The following is a 17,500-nucleotide window of genomic DNA, read 5'->3' on the forward strand; positions in this document are numbered from 1 at the left end:
AAAAAATTGCAATTTGGTTTTATTCTGTTTTACAGATTGTGAATTTTTGCTTAATGTTTATCTTGGAAAGTTCATGTTGAAAAGGTTAAGTTGCATTCCATCATAACATTAAAAATTGAAAGAAATACTTTCCAAAAAACTGTACTTTACAGTATCATTTTTGAGTTATATTACTGAAATTTAGAAAAACTGATATTTTGTTTCTACAGTAAGCACATACAGACTGTTTTAAGTGTGTATTCGTTGGCTTGGTTGTAAAAGGTACTAGTATTTTGCACTTTTGCCTTTTAAGCAGCGTTTACTTTTCACTCTCGTTATCCTGCTGGTTTGGGGGGGTGGTGCGTGTTCAGTCGATATTGACTACCAGCTATATACAGCGTGCTAACCTCGAAAACCAAGCTGTATTCTAACATTAACTATCCTATTTTAACTAGGCTCCCTACATGCTTGCTAATAGCTTTGACAGTGTTGTGTTGGACAGATTTGCTACCTGTGTTCATGGGAGAGGGAGAGGGAGCAAGAGGATGTGCTGTACGAATGCGCTACGGCGCTCTGCAATCAATACGATTTTAAATCAATATGTGGCGGTCAGCGTTGATATTGTGGCGGGCCACCACAAATGAATCAATGTATGAGAAACACTGAACTTTATAACTTGTATAATATATCAAATATAAAAAGTGCTTGTAATCAAAAAGGCAGCATTCACGGTCTCAGAATAAAGAAGTGAGGTGGATTGCGCAAAGGATCCAAATTACAACTCAAAAGCCTTTTTCTACATAGTTTGTTATGTAGTATGTTTTCAATCAAGGAATGAAGATGAGAAAAGAGTTGTTTTTATGCTGGTTTCTGGTGAACTTAATTGAATCATTTAGCTATTTAATTAGCAGTCTGCCGTTAAATTACTGACAGTGTCTTTTTAGGTGGAAAACTGTATGGATGGTTAGAAATAACTTTAAAGCCTGTTTTCCTAGATTATGTTCTACAATGTATGTTTGCAGAATTCCATGGAAAGACGACCCAGATTTGAATACAGTTTGAAATTACAGTAGCTGTTTTAACCTAGAAGGGGATTTACCTATCATTTTAAATTGAGGTCCTTTCCTTTCTAAAACAGCTAGAAGAGGAAGTGATCCTCCCATTTAACTGTCCAACACAGAGAGGTAAACAATGTAGCTACTGTATCTGCATCTGTGGGACGTTTTCCAAGGGATAATATAAGCCTTGGTGGACCTCTGGTTAACACCCATTGTTTGTTTGGTTATGCAACTGCTACCAGATACCCTAATGGAATATTTACACTGAAAGCCTGACCTACATACAGGTAACAGGGAGGAAGTAACATATACGCATAATTTTAAAGGATGTTAACTTTGAAGTAACACAATTACAGGGGAAGCCATCCATTAAAATCAATTAGCGTTATCTTTTGTCTGCCTATAATTTGTTTTTTATATTGTGTACTAGAGATGTCCCAAGACGTTCCCAAGGATCAGTATCAGGCATATTTTGTTAGATCATTAGCTATTCATTACTGAACTCTGTTTGTCCACTACATGCTGTTGCACCACTGCTCTCCTTTGCGACAGCAGGGCTCTACAGTGAGATCATTCAGCTGCATGTGCGAGTGAAAATTAGTGAAAACCTTAACGTTAATTCCCTGAGTGACTTGATAACAAGCCAACATAAAACCTGTCTGTTGTCCGGTCTGTGTGGTAATTTTCACTGAGCACTTTGAGACCTAAAAATGTAGTCAATTGGGCTTCTGATGCCCACCCAGTAGGCTTCTGTTTAACAAGCTAAGCTAGCACGGCAGTATAAAGTTCCACAAAAAGCAACATGAAAAAACAGTTAGTAGTGTCCAACTTACTACTTTCATTATTCCGTTGGCTCAGTTTCTCTTGACTGTCCCTCAATATTACAACATTAGTCCGTCACCCCAACCTGTGGGACACCACAGGATGGGTACCAAAGCCGTGACCAAAGGGCGCCATGGCTAAATTATTAAAGACTGTAGTATTAATAAGCTCTGACATTACCGGTTCTTTTAATGGTTACACACACACACACGGAGCAAAGTCAGCAAACAGCAGAGTGGCTGCGGTGAAGACAGTAAAGTGAAGATAACTCAAAAAGATTACTCAGGGTAATGACAACTATGCTACTTTACCGTACGTTCAAAACAAAACAACAAAACAAAAGATAACCATCCTGAAACAAACTAAATTCCCACTAGGGAGCAACCCATCAGCAATCCCAACACTTTTCAAAAAAAGACCGTTCATAAGTACAAGAAATAAGCAATCAAACACTTAGTACCAATGCTGTGTCGCTTAGCTCAGTGATGACTACTGACCTGACTGCAGTGTTGGGCAGTAGCGTCACTACAAGTAGCGCTGTTACTAGTTTAAGTACAATTCTCAGTAGCCTGATGGTAGAGTCGCTGTTTTCAAATAGCTTTTCAGTGGCAAAGCACTATTATTAATCACAAGCTACATTTTACCAAGCATTTCTTAAGCTCAAGCTTAAGTCTGAAATGTATCTGCTAAGGATCAGTAAGTGACGCCACCGCCATACTCGGACCTGTGTGTGTAACCGACAGAAGCACTACCATATGACGGTGACCTCACATATCAATCCCTGGACTGATGCTCTCCATGATGATACTGACTGAAACAACACAGAAAAAATATGTTTTCAGGAGCTTACTGTGCATGCCCCCAAAAGAAGCTACTCTCAAGTTCCAAGACATCAAATACAAATTTGAGAACACATCAGGGGCTTCCTGAATAAGTTAACACAACCATTGCCAACCATGCTAATCATCACAATTCAGCACAGTCTGCAAACACCAGCCAGCAACTTGTCAACAGCTAACCACTAGCTACCCATGCAAACACAGGTGAGTAAGCCCACACATACAAAGATGAACATAAACACAGTCTGGACAGCTGGTTTTGTTATTATGTGGAGCACATGTTTTTTGTTTGTTTGTTTTTGTTGCCAAATCGGTTTTGGAACACAAAGTAGAGAGCACAGTTTAACAATTGCACTGAACAATTTTGCCTGCCTATCTGTTTGACAGTTTTAGTGATCACTGACATAGCACTGATTTTGAATATCTAAAAAATTGGCTTAGATGTAGGAAACCACTTTTCCATGTTGCTGTAGCTTAGCTTGCTACATTTCCCTGGGGGTAGCTTCAGTGTAGTGAAGATTCTTTTAAGGTAGAGTAACTGGTAGCTTAGCTCACTTCATTTCCCAAGTAGGTTGCCCGACACTGCCTGACTGTCCCTTCAACCATGTTTACAAACAAAATTTCAAATGTCCAAAAAAAGTACTACACTGATACTCACTGGTGGAAAAAATCCACATCCTGGCTGCCTTAATATTTAGTTTTACCCAAATGTTTTTGATGATTTTACATAACAGTCAACTCTAGAGGAAGCAGAAGCATTTTTGCTCAGTTGCAGGAAAATAGCTATAACAGAAGTGGGTGTTGTTTGGGGGTTGCTACTAAATTGCCTATGTTGTTCTGTGAAAACCATTGTAAACCAGTATAACTATGTTGCACGTTATATTTCATAGCCGTTAGCCATTCTGTGGCCCATCTCGTGGCCCTCTCTTCATCAAAGCTCAAGCATGTCAATGAACATGATGCTTCTGTTCTGCTATTTGAGATCGAGTCAGCTATGCCTTGACATATGAGTGGGCCCTGCGCCTGTAGTGAGAATAGGGCTGACAGAGCAGAGGGAAAAGTAGGCACTGTAAAGGATGATTTAACATGAGCGGAGAGCTGGAATTGGCAACGTACGAGTAAAGTTCACTGTTGCAACTACAAATCGGCAGGGAAATGAATATGTGAAATGGCTCCTGTGAGTGGGAGTAAGTGGGAGGTAGAGAGACAAAGACATTTAGATTCAGACAAGAAATATTTGGGACAAGTGAATCAAACAGGACATACAATAGCAAAGTGGGGTGAACCTGGGAAACAAAAAAAGGATTTTAACTGATAGCCAATCATCCTTTTAAAACATTCTGCAGGGATGAGATCGTGTTTTCATGGTAAGAAACTGTGTTTGGCAAGGGGAGACATGGCACACGGCATGTTGTCCAGCTTTTCAAAGTGCTCTTTTCCCCTCTACCTTCTCATCTGGCCATTCTTTGCACAGGCGCCTAAAAGAACAGTCTTTACTTGGCTGGCAGCAATGACAGGTTCTTTTCTGTCTTTCTCCTTTTTAAACTCTCCAAGACCTGAGAAGATGGAATAGGAGATTGTAGAGAAAAACCTCTTGAGTGCCAGAGTTTTGAGAGAACTTTAAAAGGGGAGTAGTTCAGATGATCCCAATGCTTTTGCACAAACAGAATTTCAATCACAGCTGAGGTTGTGTGCCTGCCCTGTATCAATGAATATACTGACGGCCACTTAAACCATTTCTTGTAGTGACGCCACATGGGAGGCAACCAGCTTTCACTCTTGTACAAAAACAATGCTTATTTGAATCATTGCCAGAATAGTTAAAGGCTTGGTCAAAATCCAAATATGCATAATTTGATCCCATCATCCCTCAGAATAAAAAACAAACACTGCAATGTATCCTTGAAACTTAATATATGGCCTTGAATTTTCTTTATCCAGTATATTGGCAGAGATTCACATTAATGTTTAATGGCTCTTTTGAGGTTTAAACTCCAAAGCAGTCAGATGGCTATTTGGTGGTATACACAGTTATCATTGCCTTAAATGCGCATAGTCAATATAATAAACCAGGCCAAGTTCCAGCGTGGAGAGACTGAGTAAAGAAAAGAAAATCCTTTGAAGAAATTATAACCCATCGCAAAATGTTTGAAGATACTGAGAGAACATAACAAGGATAAGTTTGGGTGTCTTAGTCATGAAATTATGAACATTTACCCCATCTTTTCAGTAGCCTACTTTTCCCTAAATATATCTTTTCTAATAAGATGCACAGGGTTAACTGGGTCCACTGAAATGTATTAATGTTTCACTGCTAATGATTGTGTAGGCTGATCTCCAAGTCTGATATGGAACCATGAAGTTACTTTTTGACTGTTGACTGTCTCATCTTCTCATGAGTTAATGGAAAGAAAAGGTGTGACTACTGATAGACTGCCAAAGAACAGTCTGTCCTATGTTTACTAGGGCTGTAACGGTTCTGAAACAAAGGACGAAGTCAGATCCGAGACAGTTTTTAAGTTAGTGCAAGCTGTATAGTATTACACCTTCGACCAACTTTATTGTCTTCCAGCTGTGTGTCACGTGACTATTTTTGTCAAGCCATGATTGAATGATCACTCCTGCAACTTCGACTACATTAATTAACCCAAAATATAGTAATAATAATAATAATATTTGATAATAATAATGCCCCCCCTCAAAAAAAATTAAAAAATCAAAGGTCTGAACAGAACCGTTAATTTGTTGTATCATCACACCCATAGTTCAAATTACGGGGAAGATTTGGGGAGTCTGACCCCCCCTAGTTAAGCCCTGGACCCCCCCCCCAAAAGAGGCAAAACCAGCAGTTCAAGGTTGTCTTTCTTACCTGTATTTGTAAATATTACAATATATTTCCCGTACTCATGCCTTTATATTCAAGAATCTTGAAATACTATTTCAGACACTCCTAAAATGGACCGTACTATTTCCTAACATCGACGTTAGTTGAACGCCTTGTCTGTCTGCATCCAGTCCGGTGCATCACACGCTAATGGAGATGCTGCAGGTTAAGGTCAGTAGTTTACTATCCAGCTGCTTTAATACACTTATCTTTCCTACCTTCAGAGATTCGCAATTAGCATTTCTTTTACTTAAAATGAGCTGATGTTAGCTAGCTGAGAGCCCACACTATGATTTCATTATAACTATGCAATTGTCAGCTAACACTGGTGTTTAGGCACGAGCAGTGAAATTGGGGATTAGTTATTGTAGAGATACATTTTTACATCAATATAGAGTTTATTATTTCATTTGAAGTATTTTGTCCTTTCACAATAAACATGGCATTTGTTTTAACTCTGGAATTCCCATTTGAAAAGGCACCTCTCTCTCTCAGACCAAATCACTTGATGAATGGAAGTATGTAATTGGATGCAATCACTCCACCCCCTCCCTTTCCTCTCTTGCATTCTAATGAGCTCTTAATGGGTCCTTGATTAGAAAAGGGCACAATAAACAGCTGTCAAGGCTGGCCAGGAAATGATGGATCATCCAGGAGACTTTGGTGTCCATTAAGCTCTATTCTGGGCTCAGTCACTAGTAGGTGAGAAGATGAAAAGAAAGTTTCATTATATTTAGTTTCCACCAAGTCAGTTCTCTGAGGAACAATGATTGCTTCAGTCTCAGAAACTGACAGATGGCTGTTGAAAACCAAGAAGAGAGTCCAGCCTGAGCATGCCAATATTGTGTAGATACCTCACATTTTCTTTCTAAACCAAAAGTGTATTTTCACTTTTATCATTATATACACAGTATAATGATGTATGGACATCTCAGTATAAGATCTCCATGGCTACTGTGTTATTTGCCCATAAGGGAGGTAAGGGAGATGTCAAAATAATAAAGTGATGCTAAGAGAAACTCAATTGTCAGAGGATATGCTTAACAGAAATGTCAGATCCATTAAAACATATTTATAATTTATCAAAAAGATTGTGATATTATGATTGCTTGTCAAAAACATGAAAAAGAACCCCACATCAAAGAAAGTCATACTATATCTACAATATTAAAATGTCTGATTTCCCTTCACATCCTGGCCTCTGGCTCATGTTATACCAGATTTACTGTAAACGTGAGCTGCAAACTCACAGGGGGAAAACATTAACAATAAACTCAGAGTCATTTTAACAAAAGGATGTGTAGGGATTTACTGTGCTACAAGATCACACTTTAAATCACACTTGCACTCACCAAACACAATTCGGGCAAGCCCAGAGATGTTCAGCAGTTCAAGGAAATACAAATCTAAATTGGCAGTTACAGTAAGAGCAATACTTTATTCAAAGCTGCACAAGTTATTTTTTGGTTGATGTTTCTGATCCTTGCATAAAATATTTCAGATGTAGGCATGCCAACAAGTTATACATGTCAATCCCTCCAAGTTGTTAAACCATCCTCCAATTCTTTCACGTGTTTCTTGCAAAGGGCCCCGGATGAATACATCTGGGATACCACAGTGTGTTGTCTCCACAGCGACTCATCCATTACAGGCTTTGATATCCTCTGCATCTGTGAGGTGCAGATAAATGCAAGAACATCCAACAGGGAATACATGTTTGTCACATTGGCTCTGGTTTTTATTCATAAGTTATGCAAGTAAAGGCACAGAGCAAGCATGAATTGTGAATTAGCATTAATGATTAATAAAACATGATAAGTCATTCTGAGTGTGCTGAAAATATTTATTCACTGTTGGCTTGCCATTTATGTTTCACCTGGCACAAGTACAAACTCATTATATATTTTGTGCCTCAGGTGCTCTGGGGAAGTGCACCCAAATTGAATTGCATTAGAGATCTAAAGTAATCAGGCACTAAACAGACTGTACAGGTTAAATTTTCAGGCCTGGCACTACTTCTAAGTAAAAATATTAAAAAGGTTCTATTGTCTCAGAGCTTTGAAGAAAACACAGGAGCACCCCACTTTCAAATATAAGCACTGTAAGAAATAGAAGACAACACTGACATGTTTCTGGTAGAGCAGGAAGCTGAGGAGCCTTCCGAAAGAAGAGGAACTAATAAAAGGTGGACCTCAGCTGCTTTGTTCCAGTAGTTATTCTTAGTCTGACAGTCACTGCTGATGTATGATGAGAAGTGAAGGCCTGGCAACAGTAGCTGGTATTGTGTAGTGATATTCCAGAGGCAGGTGTGCCCCCTAAACGCTTATAAATAACCCCCATCCTTCCATCCAATGCTGTGGGCTTGAGTGATGCCTTCTTTCCTCAATGCCCCTGTGTGCTTTTCATCCCCATCAGTCATCACCACTGGACACACAAATACACACACACAAAACCAAACAAACATGACAACACAAGATAAGTACAAATTAAAAAAAAACAAACAAAAAAAAAACAAGTGGGCATCCTTCAAGTAATAAGAAATATTATATCCTATGGAGGAGCATTACAGGAAATATAGGAGAAATGATAGAGCAGTGAAAGGACGAGATACAGAAATAGAAGTAGAATGGAAGGTGGAGTATAACAGGAGATTTACATGGGAGTCTCAGGTGTTGTCTCCATCATTATTAACCTCTTGCTTTTTTAAAAAACAAAGTCCAATGTCAGACTGAGCCAAATAGTTAGACTCCCACTCTCAAACTATCTCTAGTTAACAGCTGCTCCTTTCCCCTTTCTCCTTTTGTGTCAGCATCTTCCATCTCTGTCCATAGTCCTCATCCTCCTGTGACTTCCTGTTTGTCATTTCCCAGCCTTTAATTTTGTATTATTTTACCCAGGTGGGATAGAGCAGAGAGGGCTGAAATAAATATAGATTTCTTTAAGTGACAGTTATTCAGCAGACATTTATAGTTCCACCACAGCCAGTTGTTCTCCTGAGGCTGTTCCAGCTGTTCCTTTCAGCTGCTCAGGTCATTTTGGGCCAACCTCTTTTATTGTCCAGGGAGCTATTGGTCATCCCTTAGTCACTTGTACCGCCGCCTGCAGATCGATCTGGCTCATGACAAGGATCTGTATCTATGTGTGTGTTTTGCGGTGTCCTTTTAGGAGTGTAGTGTATAAGGGAGGTGTCATTGGTCTATATTTACCAACTTAAGAATGAGAGAGCATTGTGTTGTCCACATTCTTGGCACTGAAGGACACTACGCATTCAGGGTCACCCTCAGCGCTTTATCAAGAGAGACAGAGGAGAGAGAGGGAGGTAGACGCAGACAGATAGTAGGAGGTGATACTGAGAGGACAAGTACTAAACAAGATCTTCAAGGACAGAGACAGACAGGCAGACAAAAAAGGAAGTGAGATATATCGGTTCTATAAAGCTTTGACATCCAGAGGACATCACCTGTTTCTTTAAAGAAAGCGTGAGTGGGATTTCCTTTACTCAGCCTTCATCTAAATCTAGCACAAATGACATTTGGCTTTTTTGCCTTTCATCAGGTAAGACAGGTTATTGATGCATCAATACATGACAACCCTCAATGAATATAAAACCACTATGTAGGAGTAAAAAGCACCCACTGTGTGCAGCAATACCAAACCTTCTTAAATCTGTTAATTATTATTATTTATTTGTATTGTCAGGAAGGTTTTATTTTTATTGTTGTCTCTCTTGAGAGTCTTTTCTTGTTTCTCCAGCTAGCTGAACTTCTTAATGGTCTTGTCTTTTGATGGCCTCAGTGGATGGAGCTTTAAATAACTCTCTGGGGATGGCATAAAGCAAGCTACTGTACTGTACAGACAACGCTTCCCCACCGTCAACGAGTAGAATAGTAAATGATTTGTCCCCTTGTTCCTCTGTTTATATTTTTTTTTGTTATCAGAGACCTGGAAACTGAGCACTCATTTCACTCCAGAGACTGAAAACTGCAGTGTGTGTAAATAAGAACGCTGCATTGCTTTTGCTCTGCTTCCCCCTGGGGCCTAGGATCCCAGCCTACCCATGGAGACTGATCAATTTTAATGTGCCAGAGGTTGACCTTCAATTAACAGTGTTCAAACAAACCTCCCTCCTTGCGCAACAGTGAGCCACAAAAAGAGCAACAGGGGAATCAGCTGGCCCGCTAGCTTATTAGCCTGTTAGCTAACTCGCTGCAGTTTTCCACAATGTAATTGAAGATGATAAGAAGAAATAACAAATTACGGTTGTTTATGGCGCTAACACAGGTGGTTGCTATTGGGAGTGGGTGAATGAAGCCATCACTCAGACGTGACCTGATTCTGTTTGTTGGGTAGGTTCTGCATTCTCTTCCCCAAAGAAGCCAAATGATTAATGATGGGCAGGGTGTGGGGAATGGCATGGCAGACCTCAACTGATGAATTATTAGTGGCTCTGCGACCCACAAAAGGGGTAATTCATTTAAACGTGGGACTGAAACACCTTTTCTCCACACCTACGCCTAAAACCACACACACACAAAAATACATGAAATGTACAGCAGTTTTCATGATTTGAAGTATTTCATTTCAAAATAGGTAAGACCCACCCATTTACCGAAAAGATAATTTGTCAGGATAATCAATGAAAATAATCATGTTGCAGCCCTGTTTACTTAAAATAAAATAGCTTCATATTAAAAGACTGTCTGTTTTCAAAGTGCTGACTATTGAATTTCCAACACCAGTTTTTCTCCCCAAAGTGACATTTTGAATTGTAACCCACTTATGTTAGGTGTGTTTGGAGCTCTTTTGGAAATTGAAGTCAGGACGCTGACACAAGTTTGAACCAAGATTGATATTGATTCATAAACATTATGTTAATAGTAGCACTCCACTTTCTCTTTGGGTTGCTACTAGTCCCAAGACATTTCAAAATATCAGAAGACTTGTGCCTCTGCAGATAACAGTAATCTATCAGACAGCTAAATGACGCTGCTAGCATTTTGCATAACCTTAGCATATCCCTTGGGTTCAATTATAATTCTTTAGGGATGAGGCTGGCGGCTGATTCACAATTCTGCACCACCATGATATGAAAGAGTCATGACTTTACCACCTCAACTAAGCAAAGTACTAGACATGTAAGTACAAGGTCCCATTTGAATACAAAGCACAACATAAATCGTTGTGTCTCTTGCCATGGCTGAAGCTTCCACAGTGTAAAGTGGCTCTTAATATGGCAATTCATCTGCATTCAATGTGAAACATACCGCTTTGAGCAGCTCCAGATATGAGTGTCTGCTGACTGTTTACAAACATAAAGTAGCTATGTTTCTGGTCAGGGCTACACAGTGCTTTAAGTGTCTGACTTCCACTGACTCCGAATGGCACTGCCTCCTACACACCTCTGCATCCTCCCTCCCTCCCTCCTGACCTCCCCTGCCTCCACAGGTACCATTTGGGGAGTTACCATGGAAACCAGGATGGTGATGAAGCGAGAGCAGGAGGAGCAGTCGTCCCAGATGTCTCACAGCATGCGACTGTCCTCCCAGATAAAGAAGAAGACCTTCACTTCCAGGTGCAAACATGTTCTCTGGACATAATTTTTTGGTTCTTTGTTCAGTGAAATATCAGATAATTTTATGTCTTTTGGCCCCAAACTGTTATTTAAAATTAACTATATGAAATGTTTTAAATGGGAAATGTCTCTATGGTGAAAGACGTGCGAAATGTGACATAAGGTCCCAACTACACACTGCTTTTTCGTAAGAGGTCACAAGCCAAAAAGGTTGGAAACTACTGGTTTAATCTTTACAATGTGTTATATTTTATAAGCCATATTAAAATATTAGATTTTAATGTTGAATCTAATTTAAAAGTAACTATAGCTGTCAGATAAATTTGAATGTGTAAAAAGTAGACTATTTCTGTAGTGGGGTAGAACTATAAAAGAGCACAAACTGGAAACACTGGAAAGTAAAGTACTGACTTGTAGTTAGTTACATTCCACAATTGCCTGACATACAGTAGGATGGAGTAGGAAAGTAATATTGTTTCACCATTATCATATTACAACAGAATTGGAAAATGAGATGCAGTTTGTAGATTCCTTTATGCTACAAAAAGCAAATGACTGATAGAACAATTATATGATGATATACAGAAATAAACGAGGATGAATTATTTTTGTTAGAATGCTCGTTATTTTTAAAGGATGAGGCTGGCGATATTCTATGGTTTTCCTATTGTCAACAAATCCAGTGAAAAGACCAAATCCAACCATAAATTGATTCTAAATTGTAAAAATTTAAAATATTGCCTGCATAGCCATATCCTGATATGGCGTATTCCTGTGCGCCGTAGAGATCCATTGTCCAAAAAGTATTAATGAACATATCAGCGAATTTCATCATTAAAATGGGTGATGTTCCTACACTGCAATAAATATGGGCACTTACAGCAAATCTCACATTTACAGTCCTTTTGCAAATACTCACTAGTGCACCAAATACGCAGCTGAAAACAGTCCCCTGTTTGAGTAAAAAAATAAATAAACTCTGTATTCAAGACCTGTTATTTAAGATTTACATATTCAGAAGGAACAAATGGGCTTACGGAGTGTTACACACAGGCTGTGGACGTTGGAAAGTATTGAGAGACAGATTAACAGATCATTGGTTTTGGTGAGATTTGTTAAAAGTAATAAAAACATAGAATATAGTCAGCCTTATCCTTTAAGCAACACTTTAAGAAAACTTTTATAAAGTAATACAAAATAAAGTCTGGGCTTCCAATTAAAACTTTAGAGGATTTACTGTTGATGGATTTATGGTGACCAAGTGCAAAAGCCAATGACACACACAAGCTGAGTTTTGGGGAGGACAAGACATTGGCTCATTATTTTTAACACCTATGTCATACATGTTTTAGTTTGGGAATCCTAACTGCAAGCTATTTAACACAAACACGCTCTCCCTCACCTTTGGGACAACACTGCTTCTGTATTTTCTAGCTACAAGGAAGTTGTATAATCAGTATTATTTAGAAGCAGCTTGAGGTGTTTTACACACTGAAAAACAATGTTCATCTGGACAAGTTATCAAGTCTCATATTCAGCCCTTAACCCGGATTTTAATTAAAACTGGAACATTTTGTCAATGAGTTGAGATAATTCAGTGTTATTCCAGTGCAGTATCTCTTGTTTCAATGTTTCTGAAATTAGTCTCCTGAAATTAGACAAAATGAGAAAATAATCTCTGTACTAATAAAGAAAATGGCAAGGAAGGCAACTAAACTGAAAAAAAGAAAAACTCTTGAAACCTAGTTAAATTATGTGTATATTATCATCTATAAACAGATGTAAGAAAACAGACAAAAACTAGGATGTAAAATTAACATCTTAATTTTATTGCTAAGACTGAAAATGTTTTGCAACAAACCTACATACAGCAGAGAACATTTAAATGTATCACATTAAAATATAATATACATATGAACAAACTACTTATGTGGTGTTTACAGTTTATGCCCAAAATTCACACTTTTATAAATAATAAAGTGAGTAAATCTGATTATGTTGCTTAATGTCTTGACTGATCACAGCTGATTTGTTTTTGGTTTTTTCAGTTGCAGGATGACATTAAGTATTTATTCAAGAGAAACATATGGCAGGCAAATTCTTCTAAGCTCAATGAGACATTGCATTCACTTAAGTATGCTCTATGGGCCACTGGTGATAGCTGCTAGCTATCACATACAGTCAGCGTCTTGTAGTAAGGTACCTCTATTGGGGGATTAAGTCCTGATACTTAACTAGGGCTGGGCGTTATAGCCAAAAATGTCATCACGATAAAAGATGTTAAAATCATTCAATACTGATATTTATCACGATAAATGTCAAATCATGATATCTTTCAAGTTGAAAGACTGTTTTTCTTTGTTGAGTGAAAACAGATTAAAACAGTTAATTGTGGTTTTAAGCTATTCTTTACGGTCGGAACATGACACTTGCCAAACAGTTGATCACTTGAACATTCAAAACAATTATGATAATATATTTTTTCAACAAATATGCATAAGTAAAATTAAGTCAATCTCAACCAACCCCAAACTTACACATGAACACAATGTTTGACTATACTAAACCGCTGTATTCCACGGTTTCCCTGCAATAGCTTAATCTAACATGGGATTACAAGAATTTTCAGTATGTTTCAGGAGTGACTATACACATGCACACTTGACACACTTTAGCCCATTATCACAGATTTGCCTCAAGGGGCTTCACAATCTGCACAGCATACGACTCCCTCTATCCTAAGACCCTCAATTTAGAAAAGGAAAAACTCTCCCAGGACGGACAGACCTGCAATAGATGCAACATGTACAGAATACACCAACATAGTAAAACTACAGTATGGACAATCAGGATAATAAAATTATGGATAGATTGTCCACCATACACTAATGCTGGGCAATAAAATAATGATAATTATCATGATATATTATTATTTATTTACTCAACAACAATAGAACGAATGTTCAATAAAAGTTTGATTTAATTAACTTGAATCGCGAACAAATTAGCACACAATTTGTTGTTGTTGTTAAAAGATTTTATTCATGAATACTTGTTGTAAAAAGATTTTATCATAAGTGTTTTAAATGGCGCCCAGCCCTACCCCCTACACACACACACACACACACAGGTGGAGTTGGCCATTGAATAAATGAAGTCAACTTTGTGTACAGTTGCAGTTCAATTAGTTTGTGGTTAGTAGTGTTATTGTAAAGTGTCATGTACAGTAAATAGGAGGTGTTCCAGTCAACCAGTGGCATGAAAGACAAACATTCAACAGCAGTAAATTGGACTGCAAAAATGCAACAGCCAGAACAGCTCTCCAAATAATAATTTTTATTTATATATATATATGTATATATATATATATATATATATATATATATACATACACAGTGGGTACGGAAAGTATTCAGACCCCTTTAAATTTTTCACTCTTTGTTTCATTGCAGCCATTTTCCAAAAATCAAAAAAGTTCAAAAAAGTACACTCAGCACCCCATCTTGACAGAAAAAAAACAGAATTGTAGAAATTTTTGCAAATTTATTAAAAAAGAAAAACTGAAATATCACATGGTCATAAGTATTCAGACCCTTTGCCGTGACACTCATATTTAACTCAGGTGCTGTCTATTTCTTCTGATCATCCTTGAGATGGTTCTACACCTTCATTTGAGTCCAGCTGTGTTTGATTATAATGATTGGACTTGATTAGGAAAGCCACACACCTGTCTATATAAGACCTTACAGCTCACAGTGCATGTCAGAGCAAATGAGAATCATGAGGTCAAAGGAACTGCCTGAAGAGCTCAGAGACAGAACTGTGGCAAGGCACAGATCTGGCCAAGGTTACAAAAAAATTTCTGCTGCACTTAAGGTTCCTAAGAGCACAGTGGCCTCCATAATCCTCAAATGGAAGACATTTGGGACGACCAGAACCCTTCCTAGAGCTGGCCGTCCGGCCAAACTGAGCTATCGGGGGAGAAGAGCCTTGGTGAGAGAGGTAAAGAAGAACCCAAAGGTCACTGTGGCTGAGCTCCAGAGATGGAGATGGGAGAAAGTTGTAGTAAGTCAACCATCACTGCAGCAATCTACCAGTCGGGGCTTTATGGCAGAGTGGCCCGACGGAAGCCTCTCCTCAGTGCAAGACACATGAAAGCCCGCATAGAGTTTGCTAAAAAACACCTGAAGGACTCCAAGATGGTGATAAATAAGATCCTCTGGTCTGATGAGACCAAGATAGAACTTTTTGGCCTTAATTCTAAGCGGTATGTGTGGAGAAAACCAGGCACTGCTCATCACCTGTCCAATACAGTCTCAACAGTGAAGCATGGTGGTGGCAGCATCATGCTGTGGGGGTGTTTTTCAGCTGCAGGGACAGGACGACTGGTTGCAATCGAGGGAAAGATGAATGCGGCCAAGTACAGGGATATCCTGGACGAAAACCTTTTCCAGAGTGCTCTGGACCTCAGACTGGGCCGAAGGTTTACTTTCCAACAAGACAATGACCCTAAGCACACCGCTAAAATAACGAAGGAGTGGCTTCACAACAACTCCGTGGCTGTTCTTGAATGGCCCAGCCAGAGCCCTGACTTAAACCCAATTGAGCATCTCTGGAGAGACCTGAAAATGGCTGTCCACCAACGTTTACCATCCAACCTGACAGAACTAGAGAGGATCTGCAAGGAGGAATGGCAGAGGATACCCAAATCCAGATGTGAAAAACTTGTTGCATCTTTCCCAAAACGACTCATGGCTGTATTAGATCAAAAGGGTGCTTCTACTAAATACTGAGCAAAGGGTCTGAATACTTATGACCATGTGATATTTCAGTTTTTCTTTTTTAATAAATTTGCAAAAATTTCTACATTTCTGTTTTTTTCTGTCAAGATGGGGTGCTGAATGTACATTACTGAGAAATAAAATGAACTTTTTTGATTTTTGGAAAATGGCTGCAATGAAACAAAGAGTGAAAAATTGAAAGGGGTCTGAATACTTTCCGTACCCACTGTATATATAAAAAAATAAATAACCCGTCAGATTAAAATAAGAAACAGGCAGCTTATTTTTTTTATTTTAGTGTGACAGAAGAGTTGGCGCCACTTTTACCCTTGAGTGAGGTCTGGGACGATGGTATGGTCAAAGTCAATTGCCGACTTTGGGAACAGCAGTCCTTAAAATGCAATTGAACTTCTATTATGTGGCATGATAGAAAGCTCCAGAACAGCTACTAAATGAACCTTGAGCAGAGTTTCACCCAAGGCTTATTCTGTTTCTTTTGATGTTAGATTCTACCTCAAAATGTTTTAGTAAGTCAACCCATTTCCTGCCAACTTAAGGATGGTTTTTACAAGTGTTCAAGTAAAATATCAGCAATGTAATAGTAGCTTATTCCATAATACTTTTTCCACACCTGGAGACGCTCACTCGCATGCAGTAGAACTGTCCAGTTGCAAAAATGATGGCAGGCTCACCAGTGCTCCCAGATGACTCCAATGTGATCCAATATAAATCACTTCTGGTTCTGCCCTAATAGTCTCAAGTCAAATTTGCCTTCATTTTCACAGCCCCTCTGCTGCAGAGAGTTATTAAATTAGCCTAACCTGTGGGTCTACAATCTCTATTGCAGAATAAAGGGAATTAGACAATTTTTCTCCTTAGGGATGATGAAAATAAGCAATTACTACATCAAGCTTAGTTCAACCGATCTTAAAGTTCAACACTCCCTTTGTTAGAGAGAGAGAAAGCAGGTGCATTGTGAAATTTATACGCAGAACATCCTCAGTGGGAGCACACTCAAATTTATCTTCATGTTAGATCGCATAAAGTGGTCTCTGGGTAGGTTTGGCAAACAAACCTACTAAAGAAGAAAACCGTTTCGGCTACCAAGTTTGGTTTTTCTAGTTTGTACACAGTTATAGAAGTACATACAAGTTGTTGACATGCATATGGCAATGAGGGCAGATCATCCAGTGCATTCAGAAGTTCTACCCTTTTTTATGTCCTAATAACACCAAGTTAATATTTTGAGGAAGCCTGTTGGTTATAAACGCATAAATGCACAACCTAATTCTCCTGCACAAAGTAACAGTATCAGCTCTTTCCAAAGTGTTTGCTTGCGTGAGTGCAAGTGTGTGTATGTTCCTGTTCCTATTAATGTCATATGTGCGTGCGTGCGTATATACACACACACACACACACACCTAAAGGATTATTAGGAACACCTGTTCAATTATCTAATCAACCAATCACATGGCAGTTGCTTCAATGCATTTAGGGGTGTGGTCCTGGTCAAGACAATCTCCTGAACTCCAAACTGAATGTCAGAATGGGAAAGAAAGGTGATC

General features: G+C 38.7%; 1 protein-coding gene and 1 long non-coding RNA gene across 2 annotated transcripts in view; one reads left to right on the top strand and one right to left on the bottom strand.

The window, feature by feature from the left end:
* Positions 1 to 7,000: 7,000 nt before the first annotated feature.
* On the bottom strand, positions 7,001 to 8,022 carry LOC119889683. Its single transcript, XR_005442137.1, has 2 exons — positions 7,709 to 8,022; positions 7,001 to 7,252 (listed from the first exon to the last, which is right to left on the bottom strand). It is a non-coding gene; the product is annotated as an uncharacterized LOC119889683 (long non-coding RNA).
* Positions 8,023 to 8,917: 895 nt separating this feature from the next.
* LOC119889684 (myomesin-3-like) overlaps positions 8,918 to 17,500 on the top strand; it is a gene marked incomplete at its 3' end in the record, with an annotated part of 22,405 nt that continues 13,822 nt past the window's right edge. The window contains exons 1-2 of the mRNA XM_038700469.1: positions 8,918 to 9,061; positions 11,028 to 11,154. Of these exons, the coding sequence (XP_038556397.1) occupies positions 11,048 to 11,154 (107 nt within the window). The remainder of the gene's footprint in view (positions 9,062 to 11,027; positions 11,155 to 17,500) is intronic.

Source organism: Micropterus salmoides, unplaced genomic scaffold, assembly GCF_014851395.1.
Source record: "Micropterus salmoides isolate LMB-PRFRI ecotype aquatic unplaced genomic scaffold, ASM1485139v1 Ms_hic_scaffold_591, whole genome shotgun sequence".
NCBI lineage: Eukaryota > Metazoa > Chordata > Actinopteri > Centrarchiformes > Centrarchidae > Micropterus > Micropterus salmoides.